This window comes from Phycodurus eques, chromosome 16 (assembly GCF_024500275.1).
Source record: "Phycodurus eques isolate BA_2022a chromosome 16, UOR_Pequ_1.1, whole genome shotgun sequence".
Lineage (NCBI taxonomy): Eukaryota > Metazoa > Chordata > Actinopteri > Syngnathiformes > Syngnathidae > Phycodurus > Phycodurus eques.
The window spans coordinates 11,024,703-11,046,490 of record NC_084540.1 but is presented as its reverse complement, the minus strand read 5'-3'; the positions used below and the strand labels follow the sequence as shown (position 1 = coordinate 11,046,490).

The window sequence follows — 21,788 nt, the reverse complement described above, 5'->3', positions numbered from 1 at the left end:
GTTATCCTTTGTAAAATGTTGACATGTCCTATATATTTACTCTTTTATTAAGTTCATATGGTGCAAGATTGGAAATGATACAACTCTCACATCTAGTATACATACATCTTGCAAAATGTTCTTCCTTCTACCACTTTCCGGCTCCTATTTTAGGCTTATCTCGCATGTGCAAACACAGTTGCAATCTCTAAAATGCGCCCCCCCCCCCCCCACTCTCAATCATAAATACTCGTCAGTACACAAGCACAAAAGTGGGAGTGTGAGGTCATTCACAGTAATCGCAGCAGGAATTTAAGGCTTGGAAATAAAATTAAAACACAAAAACAAAGTCCTCAGTGTGAAAGGCCAAAGATTTTTGGTGCTATTTTTCTTTAGTATATGTTTTGTTTTTAATTTTTTTTTTTTCCCCCCAATTCTGGGGTTTTACAAAGACAAACAAGGCATTTGAAAGACTGGGGAAAGTGCTACAAGTGAGTGTGAAACACAGTGTAATCGAGACACTTTAAGCGCCCTTACTGGCTACTCACAGCAAATGATGCTGTCTGTTTTCCAATTAGGAAAGAAGAGGTTCCTGCTTTGGAGTAGAAAGTTGACAAGACGGTAAAAAGGAGGATTGTGTTGTTTTTCCTGCTCATTAAAAAAACCCTTAGCGACTCATAATTATGTTATGTCACTATCTTAATCCAGTGTTAGTAAAATACAGCAATTGTGACATTTTCACTGTGTGGTGTGCTGCTTATCCTTCAAAACAAACCACTTGTAGCACTGCTGGTGTGACTGAAAGAATCAAAACTTATTAGGCATATTTTTCAAACCTCTGAGGTACCCTCTGGCTGGGAAGACGCAGATTCACATCAAACGTATTTTAAATTCATTATATAATTTGTTCTCTAAATGCGTGGTTGATTATTAGTCATCCAAAATCTCACAAGTGACGTTTAGCGTGTTCAGTTTCTCTCGCTTGTGACACTGTTGCCATTCCCGCTGGCTTTTGCAGAAATCTTGTTTTTAAATGGCAACGTGCAGGGCTGGCGAATGTTGACTCTGTCCTTTTCTGCCTCCAGATCTTCGTCGTAGCGTTCGTCCTCGTCGTTGTCCTCGACATCGCTGGGGTGGGGGGAGGAGTGGCGGGAGAGGGAAGGAGATGGCGGCACGGAGGCAGGACGGGGGTAACGGAAACCTGACGTCTGACGAGAAACATGAGAGGGACATCAGAGGGTATAGGATGGGATTTTCTACTAGGATAAAATGAATGATTACGCCAAGTTTAACTGATTCCCCCACATAAATATACACGTTAACTTACTGAGGTGGGGTCATGAGGTTCGTAGAGGAAGGTGTCAGGGAAGGCTTTAGCCAGGGCCATGTGACGTGCAGCGACATAATACTGACGCAAAAGAGAAATACGCAGTAGAATAGGTTTCAAAATGATCACGTAAAACATTTTTTTAATGAAGCTCCCTATTTGAACTCATACCCTGCCGAGGTATCTCCAGTCCAGGAGGTCGCTTAGACGTTCCGTGCGGTTCCTCTGGATGATTCTCTGGCGCCGGCTCTGCTTGCAGAACTGGAACAGGAAGGAAGTGAGCTGGTTACACGACTCGTCCACCCCTCGAAACCGCCGGTCCAGGATGTAAATCCCTGTAAAGGTAAAAGGTGTGAGAAGGAGCATATCCCTCTTACCTCATTTTTTAAATCATTCCGAAGATAAAATAGAATGAAGAAACCCACCATATGCTGAGGGATCTGCTATGTGTTCCTCCATGAAACAACCAAAGCCTGACAGGTTTGTTGAGATTGATGGAATTCCCATGACCGTGCACTCGGCTAACAATGATATGTAGAGTTTAGTTCACATTTACTCTTTCATTTAAAATACCAGCATCTAGTCAGCATGCATGAGTCCTACCTGGTGTGTAGCCCCAAGGTTCATAGTAAGAGGGGAAGACGCCCAGGTGGCAACCTCTTACGAACTCCTCGTAATCCATCGGAAGCAGCGGAGAGGTGGAGGACAGGAACTCGGGATGGAATATAATCTGGATGGAAGCATCACATAGGTGCCAGTTTAATGGCAATCTGTTAGCTACAAAATGCTGCCGTTTAATAAACAGGCGGCCTCAATAGCTTCTTTTCATTAATTCTATAGCGCCACATCGACTAAATATAGCTAGAATAAACTCACTTGAGCATAGACACTGCCCAACCAGAAATGTCCATCACACATTTGACTGAAAATCTAAATTAGTTAGGACATGCAGTTCAACCCCCGTCCAGTAGATGACAGTGATTTACATCACAAAGTGGGTGGACAAGGCAAAAGTGTTTTTATTCATCTATTTATCAATCACAGCTCTGTGGTGGGTCACTGCCTCAATGACATGCATGTTTATCTGGAATTACACTGACATTTAATGGTATTTTGCACAATTTTTACACAAAGTGATGAAAACCGGTTTGTGTGTAATCCTGTTTAGTAACCTACTAACAAACCAACCAAACAACAATGGTGATCCTAATATGACCACTCAACTGATGAAGGATATTAAGTAAATAGCTCACTAGCAGAATGAAGTCTGAGCATTATTACCTTTGAAAGAGAAGATTTTTCAATATTGCTTTCGTATTGGATCTTAACTCATTCACTGCCAGCCCTCCCAGTTAACATGGATTTGACTTCTAAAGCCGTCAATGGCAGCGAATGTGTTTTAATACATTGTGCAGGTGTGTCTTACGACGTGGTAAGTATTAATGTGTACTAGTCCATGGTTTTATTGTGGCTGAGGTCAGCTAACATGTAAACATACCTTGATACGGTCAGAAGAGCTGTTGAAAAGGCCGATGCGGCGCACAGAGTTTAGAATGGGGTCGCCGCTGTCCTCCAGCATGTTATGAGTGCAGACCGGAGGCTGGCACTGTCTTTGAGTGGCGAAGATGGCACGCTTCATCATGGTGAAGTCTTCTTTGTCCAGCATCTTTGACACATCTGGCAGCTGCCCACTAAGAAAACGGATAGATCAAATATACTGTATTAACTTGCAAAGTGATCTATTTGAAGCACATTTTCTATCAACATGGGGATAGTGTTACAAGATGTGAACGAGGACTTACACTAGCAGTGACTCATAAAGTTTCTTTCCGAATCGCTCCTTCACAGTTTGAGCAGTATCCCTGTAGTGTAGAATAAAAGAAAAGCAATTATCATAAAACTACATCTACAAACGGTGTGTATGGTGAAGACTACCTTGAGTGTCAGATAATTGTGACTTGAAATTCATGTCTGGTCTCAAATTTCTTAACATCTAGATTTCAATAAACTATATGGACTAAAGTACTGAAACACACTTAATAATTATCAATCCGGTTTGGTTACTTCATTTTCACATTTTGCATGTGTGTAGGGCTTGGTGAGCCAATACTTTTGTCCACATAGTCTACATTAAAAACGGCAGCCTCACCACAGTTGCTTCCTGACCGCTTGACCCTTTAAGGTCTCCACATTGAAGTTGTTTGTCCGAGCCGGCATAATAAAAAATGCAATGACGGTCACATCGCTGTGATTTACCTGCAAGTGTGTGAAATATGCAAATTTGTCTCATTATGAGAGGTGAATATACACATACGCCATTAGGACAAAACACCAAACTCACTTACTCTTAGCAGGTAGTTGAGTCTGGCCAAAGACTCCAAGAAGATGTCAGCTCCTTTGTTGGAGAATTCATATCTTCCAGCAATGAAGAGGAACAAACACTTGTCCAGGTTGAAGTCAAGGTGCCTGATGGTCACGACAAAGCAGTATCACCAGTCACATGACTTTAATAAGCAATTAAGATCACTGCTCGACATCTACGCAATGATATAAGCAGAATTATAATAACTAGAAAATTACCCTATTGCAACCCAAATGTTTTGATGTGTGTGTGGTACTAGATTTCTGACCCGTAAAAGTGTCCCCTGACAAACTCCTGAATCCGATTCTTGCTCTGCGCGTGGAGGTTCTGAAACTCATGCACGGCTGAGAACTTCTTTACGTTGAGTCCGTTGGGAGTGACAATGTCTGTATAGGGTGTGAGGAATACATTACATTAGGCAATACACAAAATTAAAGACATCAAAGACCCATGCAGCGATTCTGCATTAATGCTGCCTTAAAAACTGCAGGGAAATTAGAAGAATCCCTCTTGAAGTATAATAATGTTCCAATCCAGCATGAACAAAACAAAACAAAAACAAAAATTCTAGTATTTGCTTTGTTCTGTCAGCAAAACTGATCTTAAATGGCAATATCTAAGAAAACCAATCAATACAGATACAGTAGATAATGTGTACTGTAGTATCTGAGAAAGTATTTTTTTTGCACCTGTTGGTGACATCATAATACTGCATCTCTGCGTGGTCCTAGACAAGGCTCGAAAGATTCTGACTTCCCAATTTTATGGAATGCAAGATAAGGGATGAGTTGATGAGGCGGTGAGCCACTATATCATGGATTTCTGAGCATTTTCTTTACGGCTTTTTACAGTACATATACTGCCAAGACCAAAGATAGTGTTCCGTGCCTTCAGTGTCGTGCCGCAATAGGCCGGGCAGTACTAAGCTATACTGGATCAAGATGCAGCGTAATGTTTTTTCATAGTTTTTTACAAAATGTAATCCTGGTGCAGGTGTGTTAAAGTAGCCGTTTTTTTGAAGATGTGCAATTATCCTAACATCTATGTTCACTCCCGTTGGCCCCGCTATGACATTTTGCAATACAGTATCATTAAGCAAGAAGACGTTGATTATAATATGGCTTGGTTGAACATTTGAGTTACAAAAATCGTCAAGCAAGCATGCTTTGAGTGTTATTTAGAGAACTGTGCAACCAAGGGACTCTTTTCATTTCCTGAAAGTGATGTTATACAGTGTGATAGCCTGCGATTTCTTGACAGCGAGAGAGTCAGAACAGGTGCTAAGAAATACTTTCAAGTGTGTTTTAATAATTTCATTTAGTTTTTGTTTAAAGCATGTGGGAAAATATATTTTAAAAACATATATTTAAAAAAAAATTTTTTTTATATGCTGTCAGTTTTCACTTATGTGTGCGTCCGGAACATATGCCTGCAATAAACGATGGTCCACTGTAGTTACGCATACATAATGTACACATAAACTCGACTCATAACGAAATTGCGATGTTGTGTTAAATGAAATTGCGATGTTGTGTTAAACATAAATAAAAAATAAAAATAAATAAAAACTGAATACAATGATTTGCAAATCATGTTCAACCTATATTTAATTGAATACGCTACAGAGAAAATATATTTAATGTTCAAACTGATAAACTTTATTGTTTTTAGCAAATAATCATTAACTTAGAATTTTATGGCTGCAACACGTTCCAGAAAAGCTGGGACAAGGTGCAAAAAAGACTGAGAAAGATGAGGAATGCTCATCAAACACCTGTTTGGAACATCCCACAGGTGAACAGGCTAATTGGGAACAGGTGGGTGCCATGATTGGGTAAAAAAAGGAGCTTCCCTGAATTGCTCAGTCATTCACAAGCAAAGATGGGGCGAGGTTCACCTCTTTGTGAACAAGTGCGTGAGAAAATAGTCGAACAGTTTAAGGACAATGTTCCTCAACGCACAATTGCAAGGAATTTGGGGATTTCATCATCTATGTTCATAATATCATCAAAAGGTTCAGAGAATCTGGAGAAATCACTCCATGTAAGCGGCAAGGCCGAAAACCAACATTGAAGGCCCATGATCTTCGATCCATCAGGCGGCACTGCATCAAAAACCGACATCAATGTGAAAAGGATATCACCACATGGGCTCAGGAACACTTCAGAAAACCAATGTCAGTAAATACAGTTCGGTGCTACATCCGTAAGTGCAATTTGAAACAGTAAAGCAAAAGCCATTTATCAACAACACCCAGAAACGCCGCTAGCTTCTCTGGGCCCGAGCTCATCTAAGATGGACTGATGCAAAGTGGAAAAGTGTTCTGTGGTCCAACGAGTCCACATTTCAAATTGTTTTGGGAAATTGTGGACGTCGTGTCCTCCGGGCCAAAGAGGAAAAGAACCATCCGGACTGTTTTGGACGCAAAGTTCAAAAGCCAGCATCTGTGATGGTATGGGGCTGTGTTAGTGCCAATGGCATGGGTAACTTACACATCTGTGAAGGCACCATTCATTCTGAAAGGTACATACAGGTTTTGGAGAAACATATGCTGCCATCCAAGCAACATCTTTTTCATGGACGCCCCTGCTTATTTCAGCAAGACAACGCCAAACCACATTCTGCACGTGTTACAACAGCGTGACTTCGTAGTAAAAGAGTGCGGGTACTAGACTGGCCTGCCTGCAGTCCAGACCTGTCTCCCATTGAAAATGTGTGGCGCATTATGAAGCGTAAAATACGACAACGGAGACCCCGGACTGTTGAACAGCTGAAGCTGTACATCAAGCAAGAATGGGAAAGAATTCCACCTATAAAGCTTCAACAATTAGTGTCCTCAGTTCCCAAAGGTTTATTGAATGTTGTTAAAAGAAAAGGTGATGTAACACAATGGTAATCATGTCCCTGTCCCAGCTTTTTTGGAACGTGTTTCAGCCATAAAATTCTAAGTTAATGATTATTTGATAAAAACAATAAAGTTTATTAGTTTGAACATTAAATAGCTTGTCTTTTTAGTGTATTCAATTAAATATAGGTTGAACATGATTTGCAAATCATTGTATTCTCTTCTTATTGATGTTTAACACAACGACCCAACTTCGTTGGAATTGGCGTTGTACTTTGGCTCCTATAATAAATTCCTTAGTGTTTGTCCTGTCAGGAGTCAGCACAGTGACAGCAACTTGTAAAAAGTCATGTGGGCATTGTTGACATATAACATTTATTTCACTGGCCTATGGGGCCCAACATATTGCTCTGGCTAAATGATCAGGAAGAAGAAGCAGAGCAGGCCTGGTGAACTCCTTTAGACTTTTCTCTCATTACACATAACTAAGTTCATTCTATGTAGTCCATCTTAGTTGATGGTACTTCGCCAACTTTTGTTTTTCTTAAAAAAACCAAAAAAACTTCACTTAATCCATGTGTCTCCCTCCAGTGAAAGCGGTTTGCAGTCTCTACACACCCGGTTTTCTTTTGAGCAGGTTTTCCGCCTCAATGGCTGTGATCTGGGACACAGTGGTGAAGACGTGGGCACAGTGGGCAGCTGCTCGCTCCAAACAGTAGCGGTGGTAGATCTGTCTGTCGCCTGCTTCCTTATCTACGTTGAACTGACACACACGCATGCACACACACACACACACACACACACACACACACACACACACACACACAGACAAAGCCAGTGAGAAAATAATGTTTTCTTGTCTAGTTAGCTCTGTGAAAGATTACGTTAACAATGAATAATTTCATTTAGGTGGCATGATGGGCCAGTGGTTAGCACATCCGCCTCAAAGTTCTGAGGTTGTTGGTTTGAATCCAAGCTCGGGCATTCCTGTGTGGAGTTTGTATGTTCTCCCCGTGCTTACTTTGTGTTTTTTTTTTTTTTTTTGTTACTCTGGTTTCCACCCACATTCCAAAAACATAAATGTCAGGTTAATTGAAGACTCTAAATTGTGCTTTTTTTTTTCTTTTTTTCTTTTTTTTACTGTAAATGTGAATGCTTGTTTGTCTATTATGAGTCCTGCAATTGGTTGATGACCAGTCCAGGGTGTTCCCTATCTCTCGGCCAAAGTCAGCTGGGATTGGCTCCAGCACACCCGCGAGCCTTTTAGGATAAGGAAAGGATAGGAGATGGATGGATAATTTCATTAGTTTTGTTCTCAAGAGCCGTTTAAGGTACAAAGACTAGCACGCATTAGTGTAAACACGATACAATATATAAACAAATTTATTGAGCCAAGTGGTCACAAGTGAAAAGGAAAGAAAATATAGTTGCCTTTTCCAAACTATTCCCAGCATAAAATTGCCAAAAATGGCTTGCTTGGTTGATGAATTGAGGGGGAAATCCTCACATTGTAAAATGCCATTTTTTTTTATGTGCAACTACCTTCTTATAGATTTTGATACTTGATCAAGCGCTCTTTTCTATCCTGGATATGCAATATTTGAAGAGGATCGACATTGATTTCATCATAAATATAACTTACATTTGGCAAGAGTAAAAAGCATATTGATGTGACAATTTGAAAATTTTCCTTGGTCGCTTATTTTACACTTTTTTATGAACTCTTGTTTAAATTTCTTGTGCAGCTTAGTTCTTTAGTCATAACTTATTTTGGTAATAACTTCCTTATCACATTGGATCGCAAACGTTTTACACTAGGTTTTATTCCTAAAAAGTACATTTAACGTAATTGTAAGCCACTAACACTATGCAGTGTGAACATTTGCACTGCGCTTAAATATTGTGAAATAATTAAAAAAAAAATGCTACTTAAATGATTCAATTAAATTGTGTTGCACAAAGATTTTTGAAAAATCATCTAAATAATGTTTCAAAACAAACAGCTCTGTAAGATTAATACACATGTTTTTAACTTGAAATACGACTGAATTGTATTTGGGCAGTCATTCTTTTGCATACCACGAGAGGAATTCATTCAGATTCATTTATGGGATTTTCTCCCTTCAAATTATGCAGCCCAGAAAGGGATACATTTGTGTACACAGGTCATTATCCTTCTTACGCAATGTAAGAACCTGCACTAAAATCTTTTTTAATACCACCTGTTGGCCAAAGAATTTCTTAAGCAAAAAATGATTTGTTATTTTATCTGAACTCGTGCGCACACCCAACTCCGTACTTTAGACCAGTATAGTCGCCTTCGCCAAACTATTCCCAGCATAGAATAGTCAAAAATGTTTTGCTTAGATGACGATTTGCGGGGGAAATAAAGACCCCAAAACACTGAGCACTGAACCGGCACCGGTTCGTAGGGCATTTTGTATCGAGCCGTACAGAGAGACTGAACAAAAAATACTTCTTTGATCATCAGAGTCCATGTTAAAAGAAACATATGCTTGCGCTTCTGCACACGTCAACCGCTCGTCTCAGTCACGTTATATTTTAGTGACAAAGTACGCCCCAAAAGCTCGCAAAAATGAACCAAAAAACAAAGATCTTTGGAGAGCTTCTTCAGAAAGGAGAAAGTGCCAAATTATGAGATGAAGAGCCTACATCTTCCAAGAAAAAGAAAACTGCATTTAAGAGACAGCATCAGCAGTCATACTTCAAATACGCATATATCGCTACAGGTGAGTCTTTTGCACCAAGCCCACTCTTCATAGTATGTGGCGCCAGCCTCACAAATGAGGCATGGCAATCAAACAGTATGACGCTTGGACAGTAACTAAGTATACAGCCAGTTTTTTTTGTTTTTTTTTTATATCCAGCATAGAACATTTTTCACTTTTCATATACAGTTTAGTTGTATTTGCATTTTGAATATATTTGCATTTACTCTAACAACTGTTTTTACACATTTATTTAAAGGGTACAATTTTTATTTAACTTTTAATGCGCAATATTATATTTAATTCCATTACTGGCAAGTTTAGTTTTTTTCAGCACAGTGTGATTGTTGAAACTACATAATGTTACAGTGGCTTACAATATTAAGTATACCGGAACTTTTTAGGAATAAAACCTTAGCCTCATTTTTGATGTGCACTACTCATTACTGTATTTTAATGTCGCTATTAATGTTTTGTACTCAGAGAACTACCGTATTTTCGCGACCATAAGACGCACTTAAAAGTCTTCAATTTTCTCCAAAACGGACAGGGCGTCTTATAATGCGGCGCTGCGTATATAGAGGAAAGGCGGACGTGACTGAGGACAGCATGCGGACGTTAAAGGGGGAAGGGTGCGCGTGAAAGAGGACGCTAAAGGCACGCCCCAGAAGGTATATATACCGGTATGTGCCATCTTCCGCTCCTTCTGCAGTAAAAAGACTGCCGACAAATACATCCAGCCCAACCACATCACCAACATGGACGAGGTGCCGCTCACTTTCGACATCCCGGTGAACCACACTGTAGAGAAGAAGGGGACCACCACGGTAGCGATACGCACAACGGGGCACGAGAAGTCGGCTTTTGCTGTTGTGCTTGGTTGCCATGGTAATGGACAGAAACTGCCACCTATGGTGATTTTTAAGAGGAAGACGCTGCCGAAAGAAATGTTTCCAGCCGAAGTCATCGTTAAGGCCAATCAAAAGGGCTGGATGGACGAGGGGAAAATGAGAAAGTGGCTGAGTGAGGTGTACGTCAAGAGACCGGATGGTTTTTTTCCACGCGTCACCGTCCCAGTTGATCTGTGACTCCTTGTGCGCCCATCTCACAGCCGCTGTGAAAAACCAAGTGCAACTAAGACTGGGAGGCAACGCCGGGCGAGTTACGCCACCATATGTGAATGGATTGTGGATGCTTGGGCTAAGGTATCCGCTTTGACTGTTGTCTGAGCTTTCACGAAAGCCGGCATCATTGCTGAACACCCCCCCCCCGCAACGAGACTGACTCCGACAATGACGAGAGGGAACCCGGCGTGTTTGTTGGGGAACTTGCCTAGCTGTTCATTTCCGATACAGAAGATGAGGACTTTGATGGATTTGTGGATGAGGATTGATCAAAAAATAACGAGAGTACATTGTTAAATGCTCAATAAAGTACAATCGAACTTTTGCTCCCGCTGCCTATTTAAAAAACATTGTTTTAGCGTGCATGCATGCTACCGTATGTTTTAAGCTAGCGTATGTTTTACCATGCCTGCGCCCAATAATACGGTGCACCTTATGTATGTGTTAAATACAGAAATAGACGCCGTAACTGAGACTGCGCCCTTTAATTACGGTGCGCCCTATGGTTGTGAAAATACGGTAAGTATATTTTGAGGTGGTACATCAAAACAACTTTTGAGAACCACTGCTATAGATGATACCTCTCATACCCTTCTGTGTCAACGAAGTGTCAAATGCACACAGGTCAACACGTTCAAACACAAACCTCTGAAAGTTTGTTGTAGAAGTCGACATTTCCAGCGCACAGGTAGCGTCCCAGGAGTGTGGCGTGAGTGGTGAAGATAGTTGCTATGGGCAACTGTCTCTGTCTACACAACACCAAGCCCAGGCCGGCCAACCACTCGTGGAAATGGGCCACGACGTGAGGAGTCTCATCACACTGGGCCGCATACTGCAGTTCAGGGGAAAATATAGTTAGTCATAGGGAGATAATGGGATGTCCTTTTTAATGTCGGGAACTTAGCAGGAATCTCTGACCTCTCCAAGGAGCCAGGCTGTCAAAAAGCCAAACAGCACGGCATCGTTGGCCTCGCGGTCGAACCACGGAACACCGATGTCACAGAGATCCCACAGCTCACTCTTCCAGGTGTCCAGAGACCAGGCAGTGAAGCCCACATCGATCAGAACCACATACGGGCTGCCCTCGATGAGCCATCGACCAAAGTAGATCTGCCAAAGGGTAAGTGGTGTTGCAAGTGTGGGAAGTAAAAAGTAGGTGTCATGAGTAACAGAAAATATTACATTACAAAAATTTAACAAGAATGGTACCATACCTAACAGTCTTGATTTAGATGAGCACCAAATTGAAAATACCGTACAGATACCGCCTTCATATGTCTGATATTGTCATTATGGTTCATGCATTATTCACTGAGAACTTAAGGGTAACCTCGCCCTATCGTGCAATGTAGAGCTCTTCTTCCTTCATCCTCATCGCACCCCTCCAAAATGTTTGGTGGAAAACACTTCAGTATTTTTTGCGGCACATTAGCAAATGTAACATTGAAAACAAAACCTCTTTGGCTGAGGGGAGTTGTTTGTTTACATGCCGTTATGTTTCATTCACACAGAGCAATAAAGGACTGAAACTGAAACACCCTGTTGGACTTATTTTGTCCTGGCAGTCAATTTAAGCAGCCATGTGGTACTACTTGGGCTTATTTCAAAATACCACTTTTAAAAAAAAAAAAAAAAAAAAGAAAGGAAAAAAAAAAAAAAAAAAAAAACACACCACCGAGAGCTGCAAAACACAAAGCCTGTGCTTAATGATCTGTGCGCCCGCGCGTGCAAATGTTCGAGTGAATGGAATTTCATACAACCTCTAACCTTTACGAGGAAATGTCACAGCAGTTTAGAAGCATGATCTCTCCATCGGGACATTCAGTTCTAACTCAGGCATGTGTGCGTGTGTGTTTGTTGTGCATGTGTGGTGATACTTTACCTTACACCCACTGGAGTTCATCTTGTCAATGGTCCTCTTGAGCACAGGGTTTGTGGGCTCGATGAGCTCCACTTGTGTGCGGACGTTGCTCTCCACGTAAGGGCCCACCAGGAAATAGTTTTCCCCCCATTCCTCTGACGTCAGGCGGGCTTTGGTCTGGATGACTGTGTAGATGCCTCCGACTGCACGCAAACAGCACCAAAATACATATCGTGAACCAATGTGTGCGTGCGTGCGTGCGTGCGTGTGCACGTGCGTGCGTGTCACTTGCCTTTGTTCGCAACCTCCCAGGCAATTTCAAAAAGTACGGCGTCCTCCAAATCAAAATCCTCGTCCCATTCCTCCAAACCAGGTAGGGACGTGACGGACAAGCTGCGAGCCAGCGGCATACTGGGAAAACAGAAAACACGCTGCACTGAAGTGACTGCACAATAACGTGTGCACAACATGATCATTAAATGATAGTTATTGAGAGTGGGACTCAAAAGTATCAATCTATTTTCTGTGTCACGGGTCACTCAGAACTGTGAGGCGGCTGTGCTAATCAATTGACCACCGTGCCGTCATAATAGTATTTCTTGAGTATTTATTTTTATGACGACATTTTACTTTTATTCCTGACATTTGAATACAGATTTCTTTACTTTCTACTCCTTACTTTTTCAAAATAGGCTTGTTTCATTTATTTATTTATTTTAACCCTCGTGGATACAGACACGAGGTAAAAATAACATAAATAGAGAGTCAAAGTCAACCGTGGTTGAGATCATGACAGATAATGAGGGAAAAACAGGAGTGACATGGAGGAACGTGAACCAGGGAGCATCATGACAGCAGCAACAGACTCAGAGAAGCAAGATATTCCCCATCTATCGCGTTGTGAGAATTGTTGTGTGTTGTCAACTCCAGGAATGATTCAACATTTCTTAGTCTATGTGATTTTTGTGTTTCTTCTCAGCAAGTTAATAAAACAGGGAAACAGTTTTGTTTGCAGAAAGGTCCGTAGTGCCGATTAAAATCGGGTATTCAAATTGACATTAAACATTTATTTACTTTTGTTATTAAGTATATTTTCGAGTCTGTACTTTTTTCCTTTTACTTATGTACAGGAGTTGAATCATTCTTTACCCAAGTATCTGTACTTTTACTTTCGCCACCACTGCTTATGGACAATGCAAAATCTTGAATTAACCTACCATGCATGTTTTTGGTTATGGTCAGGATTGACGAAGGTGCTTTTGAAAGTCGATCACCAGTTCGCTCGTGAGAGAGGAAATGTTTGTCAAGGGATAATTCAACTTTGGGGGGGAAAAAAATGGGATTGCCCTTGAGGGTTTACCTTAACTGACATGGTTAAGTCAATACTTGTAAGAATTTGCATATTTGGAGAATGTTGGGAAGCATGGGCAGAACATCGTGTCCATCCATCCATTAATTATCTTAAACGCTTATCCTCACTAGGGTCGCAGGCATGCTGGTGCCTATCCCAGCTGACTTCGGACAAGAGGCGGGGTACACCCTCAACTGGTCGCCAGCCAATCGCTGGGCACATATAGACAAACAACCATTCACACTCACATTCACACCTAAGGGCAATTTAGAGTCTTCAATTAACCTACCATGCATGGTTTTGGAATGTGGGAGGAAACCGGAGTACCTGGAAAAAACCCATGCAGGATTTAATTAAAAGCTACTGTATTTATCTAATTATTCAGTCCCATCCCATCCCGAATATATGAAATCTTAATTCTCTCTACATGAGTGGCCATAATGTAATGATAACTGATAAACAGATCTGAACCATTAAATGTTCGGAGCCTGTGTGTTTATGTTGATAAAATACTCCACCACTATCCTTGTTGTTTTTAATCACTCATTTCACAGCAGACACAGAAAGCAATATTATTAGTACAAACCCCAATTCCAATGAAGTTGGGACCAATGGGATTTTTTGTAAAATGTAAATAAAAAGAGAATACAATGATTTGTAAATCCTTTTAAACCTATATTCAATTGAATACAACCCCAATTCCAATGAAGTTGGGACGTTGTGTTAAACATAAATAAAAACAGAATACAATGATTTGCCAATCATGTTGAACCTACATTTAATTGAATACGTTTGGGAACTGAGGACACTAATTGTTGAAGCTTTGTAGGTGAAAATTCTTTCCCATTCTTGCCTGATGTACAGCTTCAGCTGTTCAACAGTCCGTGGTCTCCGTTGTCGTATTTTACGCTTCATAATGTTCGACACATTTTCAATGGGAGACCGGTCTGGACTGCAGGCAGGCCAGTCTAGTACCCGCACTCTTTTACTACGAAGTCACGCTGTTGTAACACGTTCAGAATGTGGTTTGGCATTGTCTTGCTGAAATAAGCAGGGACGTCCATGAAAAAGACATTACTTGGAAGGCAGCATATATTGCTCCAAAACCTGTATGTACCTTTCAGAATTAATGGTGCCTTTACAGATGTGCAATTTACCCCTTTGCCATGGGCACAAACACACCCCCATGCCATCAAAGATGCAGGCTTTTGAACTTTGCGTTGATAACAATCCAGATGTCCCTTTTTACTCTTTGGTCCAGAGGACACGGCATCCATCCATCCATTCATTTTCTCTACTGCTTAGTCTGCCTTTTGATGTAAGCTGGGATGGGCTCCATCGCCCCGTGACCCTGAATAGGATAAGTGTAGAGAATGGATGGATGGATGGACGCGACATCCATGATTTCCAAAAACAATATGAAATGTGGAATCATCAGACCACAGCACACTTTTGCACTTTCCGTCAGTCCATCTCATATGAGCTCAGGCAATATCCTTTCCACAATGATGCCAGTTTTTAATGCAGTGATGAGGAATCAAAGGTCACGGGCACTCAATGTAGGTTTTCAGCCCTTGCCGCTTATGTGCATGGATTTCTGCAGATTCTCTGAATCTTTTCATGATATTACAACCTGTAGGTGAAATCCGGGAAGTCCTTGTAATTGTACATTGAAAAATGTTGGTCTTAAACTGTTGGACTACTTGCTCACATAGTTGTTGACAAAGTGGTGAACATCACCCCATCTTTGCTTGGAAACAACTGAGCTTTTCGGGGATGCTCCCTTTATGCCCAATCATGCCACTCACCTGTTTCCAATTAAGATGTGGAATATTTCAAACAGGGTTTTTTTTTTTTTTTTAGCATTCCAGTCTCTTGTTGTCCTTGAGCCAGCTTTTTTTTCTCATGTGTTGCAGGTACCAAGTTAGAAATGAGTCAATATTCACACACACACACACAAAAAAAAACAAAAAAAAAACCACTAACAGTCATGAGTTTGAATATTAAATATCTTGTTTTTGAAGTGTATTCAATTGAATATCGGATAAAAAAAATATTTTCAAATCATTGTATTCTGTTTTTATTTACATTTAACATCCCAACTGCTTTGTAATGGGGTTTTGTAAGTGGCTGGGACACATCCATCCGTTTTCTATACCGCTTATCCTCACTCGGGTCACTCATGAGCCTATCCCAGCTGACTTTTGCAAAGAGCCGTTGTACACCCTGGACTGGTTGCCAGCAAATTGCAAGGCAAAGCACATGTAGACAGACAACCGTACACAGTAGATGGATAACACAAAAAAATGCCATGAAACCTTTTAGAGGGGTGGTGCATGGGCCAAGAAGAGCAAATCAATGGTACAATCCACCCTCCAGAATCACATAGTCACCACCCATCAAACCAGGAACACATTGTGGTACTGCTAACTAACATGGACAAACCAACAACCATTTTGTTGGCAGCATAGCCTGTGAGGGTGTCTGCACTCTATTTATTGACATTCTAGTTGTCCATTCATTCAGTCATTATAGCAACGCTAAAACAACAAATGCAATGGTGGCTTAAGATATTTGCGCAATATGCGTAGTAATGTGTTGAGAAGCAGTGTATTTCCGAGTTAAGGCAAAAGCCCAACCAGTCTGTTTTCCCCATAAGGTTCACTGTGTAATTTAGAGCCACCATTGTGTCCGTGTGTGCATGTTTGAGCGTGAGAGAGTCTTTTATAGAGATACTTGGGAAGGTAGCCAGAAGAAGCCCTTTGACCATCTCAGATTGTAAATAGACCAATACTGCAAACACACACACACAGTGTGCTCAACCCCTCACCCCCAGTCCACCTAAGAGTTCTTTTTAACAACATAGAAAAGCTATATAACCCGAACTGGGTTATACACTCTTACCGATACAGCTCCAAATTCAAGGGGGCAAATATTTGATTATCTACATCGTTATTGTTGTCTCATCATGGAGGAGCATCATTTGGGGAGTAGTGGCACTAAGAACATGGCTTTGCGTTTAGTTCCTGCTTGCTCAAATGATGCAACCTGATGAACAAATGGTGAAAATGAGAACCAATTAGATGACGCAAAGGTGAAGCAAGGCCCACAAGAAGCTGGGTCAAGTATAAACTTGATCTACTTTTCGTGACATTCCAAATGTGAACTACTCGTAATGTGAAGTTGGGACATATTTGACACAACAAATGTGTGGTTACCTTTGGAGCTGATATCAGACTGCTATGAATTTGTGCTGAGCTGACAGCAGTAAACAAAGGGGACACATGAGTGAACAGGCGCTGTGTAGTCCAGTTGTTGAACATGATCGCTTTCAAACTTACCTTTAAATAGCTGTTGACAGTCTTCTTTAGGTTCACATAAGGGGGAGGTCGTATTTACATACTTGAGGTGTGAAAATGAAATACTACAATGCTACACTTTATACAGAAATTGGGATACAGTGGGACTTCATTGACAGCAATATATAGGGTGTTATTATTAGCCCAAAATTTTATCGGGATGCGCCTAGGCTGTCAAACGTACCACCCCAGTGACAAGCTTTTAAAATCGGGAAAGCTAAAATATTGTTTGCATGGGATACCACCTCTGAGACGCTCGTCGACATCACCATCATCATCATCATCATCAGCATCATGCCCTTGTCCACTTGTTGTCCACTAGTTTGATTACTGGGCGAATATAAAGGCCTACAGGCAAAACAAATACAACTCTGGCTATGGAAAACCCATTTGCACGCCCACCATAAAAATATAAGCACGGAACTCCAGAAATCAAGTTCCTGCCTGTACATGCAAGTATGGTTATATATAAAGCGTCTTTGATGGAGCGAACGGGACGACGCTCGCCTGCGGAAACACGCGAAGGACACGACGCATTTGACCCCCGCCTGCGTCGGACGAGGAAATATTGCACTGTCGTTCATTTGCAAAGATAAAGGACGCGGATGTCTACTCACCCTTTGGTTCAACGTCAAGTGGTCGGGCCACACATTGCCAGCTGTCGCCGTCAGTCGGATGGGGGGGGGGGGGGGGGGTGGAACTGTGGGAAAAGGGGGCGGTAGCTTTTGTCAAATGTCATCCACTCACATTGACTACGTGCGTTTGCACACTGACGTCAGGGACGGGGCGCGCGTGCCCTGTGATACTACACTCAAGTTGGGTCCATGAACGCACCGCCTATTGCTGTTTAACAGTCTTCATGAACTGCACTCCCATTGGCTCCGGGCTCGCTCTGTTTCCGCCTCTGCCTGTCACGTGACCGGTAGTAGGCGGCTCCCTTAACGGAGTGGAGGGGGACACAATTGGCTGCTCAACTTTCACTGAGGAGGGAGAGGAGATATTTATAACACATTCTCGCATTTCGAGGAAGAACAAAGCTTCTTAAACTTTTTCACACCAAGTACTTTACCATCGGAAAAAAAAATACTTTGCTCTCCAAGCACCACGGTCCTCATAACATTGAATACAGTTGTGTAGTAGGCCTAAGTGTTCATCATAAACATGACAGAGGTTTTATTCCCTAAATAATATAAACAATAATGTCGGAAGCCTCCGTAACATTATACATAATTTGAACATTAGTACTGCACTTAAATGTAAGAAAATAAAAAAATAGTACTTAAATAATAATTATATTAAAATGTACTGCACATAAAAGTTAAATGAAATTTTAACTAAATAAGTTAAAAAACAGTTCTTTAAATACTAAATGGGCTTGTACTTGGTGGCACTGTGGACGACTGCTTAGCACATCTGCCTCACAGGTCTGAGGACTCGGGTTCAAATCCGGCCTCCCCTGTGTGGAGTTTGCATGTTCTTCCCGTGCCTGCGTGGGTTTTCTACGGGTACTCCAATTTCCTCCCGCATTCCAAAAACATGCATGGTAGGTTGGTTGATGACTAAATTGTGCATAGCCGCGAATGGTTGTTTGTTTATATGTGCCCTGCGATTGGCTGGTGACCAGTTCAGGGTCTTCAGAACCGTGAGGCAGACGTGCTAACCATGCTGCCACTTGGAGAATTACCATACTAGATAACACTGGGGAACAACTTGTAAAACAAAAAATCTGTTGAGTTAGATTTTTATGCTGATTAAAACTAAAATTGGCATGCTGATTCCAAAATGGCAGTCAGTTTTTTTCGAGCACGTCAAGTTTTTTCTCCACAGCTTACCCTCCAGATAAGCAAAATTCCACTGATTATCTGTCGTAAGACTTGCCAGCTGATTACGATAGGACTCATCTACAGCTACGTGGCAACTTGTTTGTGCAGTCACAATTGAGACAGTGCGGCGAGGTGTGTGCAGCTCCCACTAGGTCAGTACTATCAATATCTGCAAACAGAAAGCTAGCATGGTAGGAATTAAGAGGATTTGTGCCATATCCTTTGTAAAACATAATAGTGTTAAATAAACATTTCAGTCATGTCTGTTTCTTTCATATTTCATTGTATGTCAATATTTGAAGTTTTATGAAGCAACCACATATCTGTTAAGTACAGTATTTTTCATATTTTTTTAAGAAAACGAGATCTATAGTTCAAAAACTTGACGTGATAGAGAAAACCTGAGATCAGTTTTGGAATCTGCACCCAAAAATTTGTTAAAAACAGCTGTCAGACTTAACTCAACAAAAATTGCGTTCCTCAGTGTAATTTAAAGTGTTTTTGTCAGAAATGGGAGTCCATTTGTTTCCCCGGAAACACCATCTGAATTAATCCGGCCTCCCCTCTGGTAAAGCAAGTTAATCTATAGCACCCTTCAGACGTACACAAGGAAAATTCCCAGTGCTTTACAAATATAAACTAAAGAAATGATCATTAAAAACAAGATTAAGATGAAAATCAAGATGAAATACCAACACAAAATAAAAAAACAGTGTATCAGGTTAAAATGGGAAAATAAAAGCAAGATGCTGAAATAATATTTTGGATTTATAAAAAACAAAAAGGTGTCCAGCAAATTTCCTCCACAGTTAAGTAGAATAGAAACAGAATGCTGCTTCACGTTGATTCTTGAAACACTCAGTTACCCCTCTCCCGAAAACGTGAGGGGTATGGAAGTCTCAGCTGACTAAATATAGGACTCTGTAACACTGCCATGAAGGCACAGGTATGCTTCCATGCTGTTAATCAAGTGTCAAACCAAAGACCCTTTTATCATGTACAACCCCAATTCCAATGAAGTTGGGATGTTGTATTAAACATAAATAAAAACAGAATACAATGATTTGCAAATCATGTTGCACCTATATTTAATTGAATACACTACAAAGACAAGATATTTTATGTTCAAAACTGATAAACTTGATTGTTTTTAGCAAATAATCATTAACTTTGAATTTTATGGCTGCAACACATTCCAAAAAAGCTGGGACAGGGTCATGTTTATCACTGTGTTACATCACCTTTTCTTTTAACAACATTCAATAAACGTTTGGGAACTGAGGACACTAATTGTTGAAGCTTTGTAGGTGGAATTCTTTTCCATTCTTGCTTGATGTACAGTTTCAGCTGTTCAACACTCGGGGTCTCCGTTGTCGTATTTTACGGTTCATAATGTGCCACACATTTTCAATGGAAGACAGGTCTGCACTGCAGGCAGGCCAGTCAAGCACCCGCACTCTTTTACTACGAAGCCACACTGTTGTAACACGTGCAGAATATGGTTTGGCATTGTCTTGCTGAAATAAGCAGGGGCGTCCAAGAAAAAGACCTTGCTTGGATGGCAGCATATGTTTCTCCAAAACCTGTACGTACCTTTCAGCATTACTGGTGCCTTCACAGATGTGTAGGTTACCAATGCCATTGGCACTAACACAGCTCCATAGCATCACAGATGCTGGCTTTTGAACTTTGCGTCCATAAAAGTCCGGATGGTTCTTTTCCTCTTTGGCCTGGAGGACACGACGTCCACAATTTCCAAAAACAATTTGAAATGTGGACTCGTCGGACCACAGTACACTTTTCCATTTTGCATCAGTCCATCTTAGATGAGCTCAGGCCCAGAGAAGCCGGCGGCGTTTCTGGGTGTTGTTGATAAATGGCTTTTGCTTTGCATAGTAGAGTTTAAAGTTGCACTTACGGATGTAGCACCGAACTGTATTTACTGACATTGGTTTTCTGAAGTGTTCCTGAGCCAATGTGGTGATATCCTTTACACATTGATGTCGGGTTTTGATGCAGTGCCGCCTGAGGGATCGAAGGTCACGGGCATTCAATGTTGGTTTTCGGGCTTCCCGCATACATGCAGTGATTTCTCCAGATTCTCTGAACCTTTTGATGATATTATGGACCGAGGATGATGAAATCCCTAAATTCCTTGCAATTGTACGTTGAGGAACATTGTCCTTAAACTATTCGACTAGTTTCTCACGCACTTGTTCACAAAGAGGTGAACCTCGCCCCATCTTTGCTTGTGAATGACTGAGCAATTCAGGGAAGCTCCTTTTATACACAATCATGGCACCCACCTGTTCCCAATTAGCCTGTTCCAAACAGGTGTTTCATGAGCATTCCTCAACTTTCTCAGTCTTTTTTCCACCTGTTCCAGCTTTTTTGGAATGTGTTGCAGCCATACAATTTTAAGTTAATGAATTATTTGCTAAAAACAATAAAGTTTATCAGTTTGAACATTAAATATCTTGTCTTTGTAGTGTATTCAATTAAATATAGGTTGAACATGATTTGCAAATCATTGTAGTCTGTTTTTATTTATGTTTAACACAACATCCCAACGTTATTGGAATTGGGGTTATATAATGCACCACATATGTATAAACAGCAGAACGTCTTCATTTAACCCATCACAGTTGTAAACACAGTAAGTACAACGGATGTGGTGGACAACTTTCCAGTTGGGGCTAGGTGAGGCAATCAGTTGGGTGCCTTTCTTAAAGGCACCTCAGACATGAATGCAAGGAGAATAGAACCTTCGGCCTTTTGGTCAATGGCCACATTCTTACGTAACAATTTTCAACATGTTGAATGTGACAGACCCAACGCTTAACAATCATCAAGTGTGTGTGCTCTAAAGAGTGTGGGCTGTACTTAAGTATACAACAGATACAATATGAGATGAGTCGACACCCACCAACTCGGTATTGACTACACACACCAGCAGTTGATGACAGAAACATTGTGAAAGCTGTTAAGAAAAAAACCATAGACAATAGTCAGTGAGATCACTGCCAAC

General features: G+C 41.1%; 1 protein-coding gene across 1 annotated transcript; it reads right to left on the bottom strand.

Annotated features, from left to right (window-relative positions):
• Position 1: 1 nt before the first annotated feature.
• gys1 (glycogen synthase 1 (muscle)) lies at positions 2–17,615 on the bottom strand. The gene is made up of 16 exons (XM_061699931.1): positions 17,555–17,615; positions 12,520–12,638; positions 12,249–12,430; positions 11,285–11,476; positions 11,013–11,198; positions 7,132–7,276; positions 3,937–4,054; positions 3,652–3,772; positions 3,456–3,562; positions 3,109–3,168; positions 2,805–2,997; positions 1,910–2,036; positions 1,732–1,827; positions 1,478–1,641; positions 1,307–1,387; positions 2–1,187 (listed from the first exon to the last, which is right to left on the bottom strand). Exons 2-16 carry the CDS (start codon positions 12,635–12,637, stop codon positions 948–950), a joined length of 2,130 nt encoding a protein of 709 aa, XP_061555915.1. The 5' UTR covers position 12,638; positions 17,555–17,615; the 3' UTR covers positions 2–947.
• Between the last annotated feature and the right edge of the window lie 4,173 nt (positions 17,616–21,788).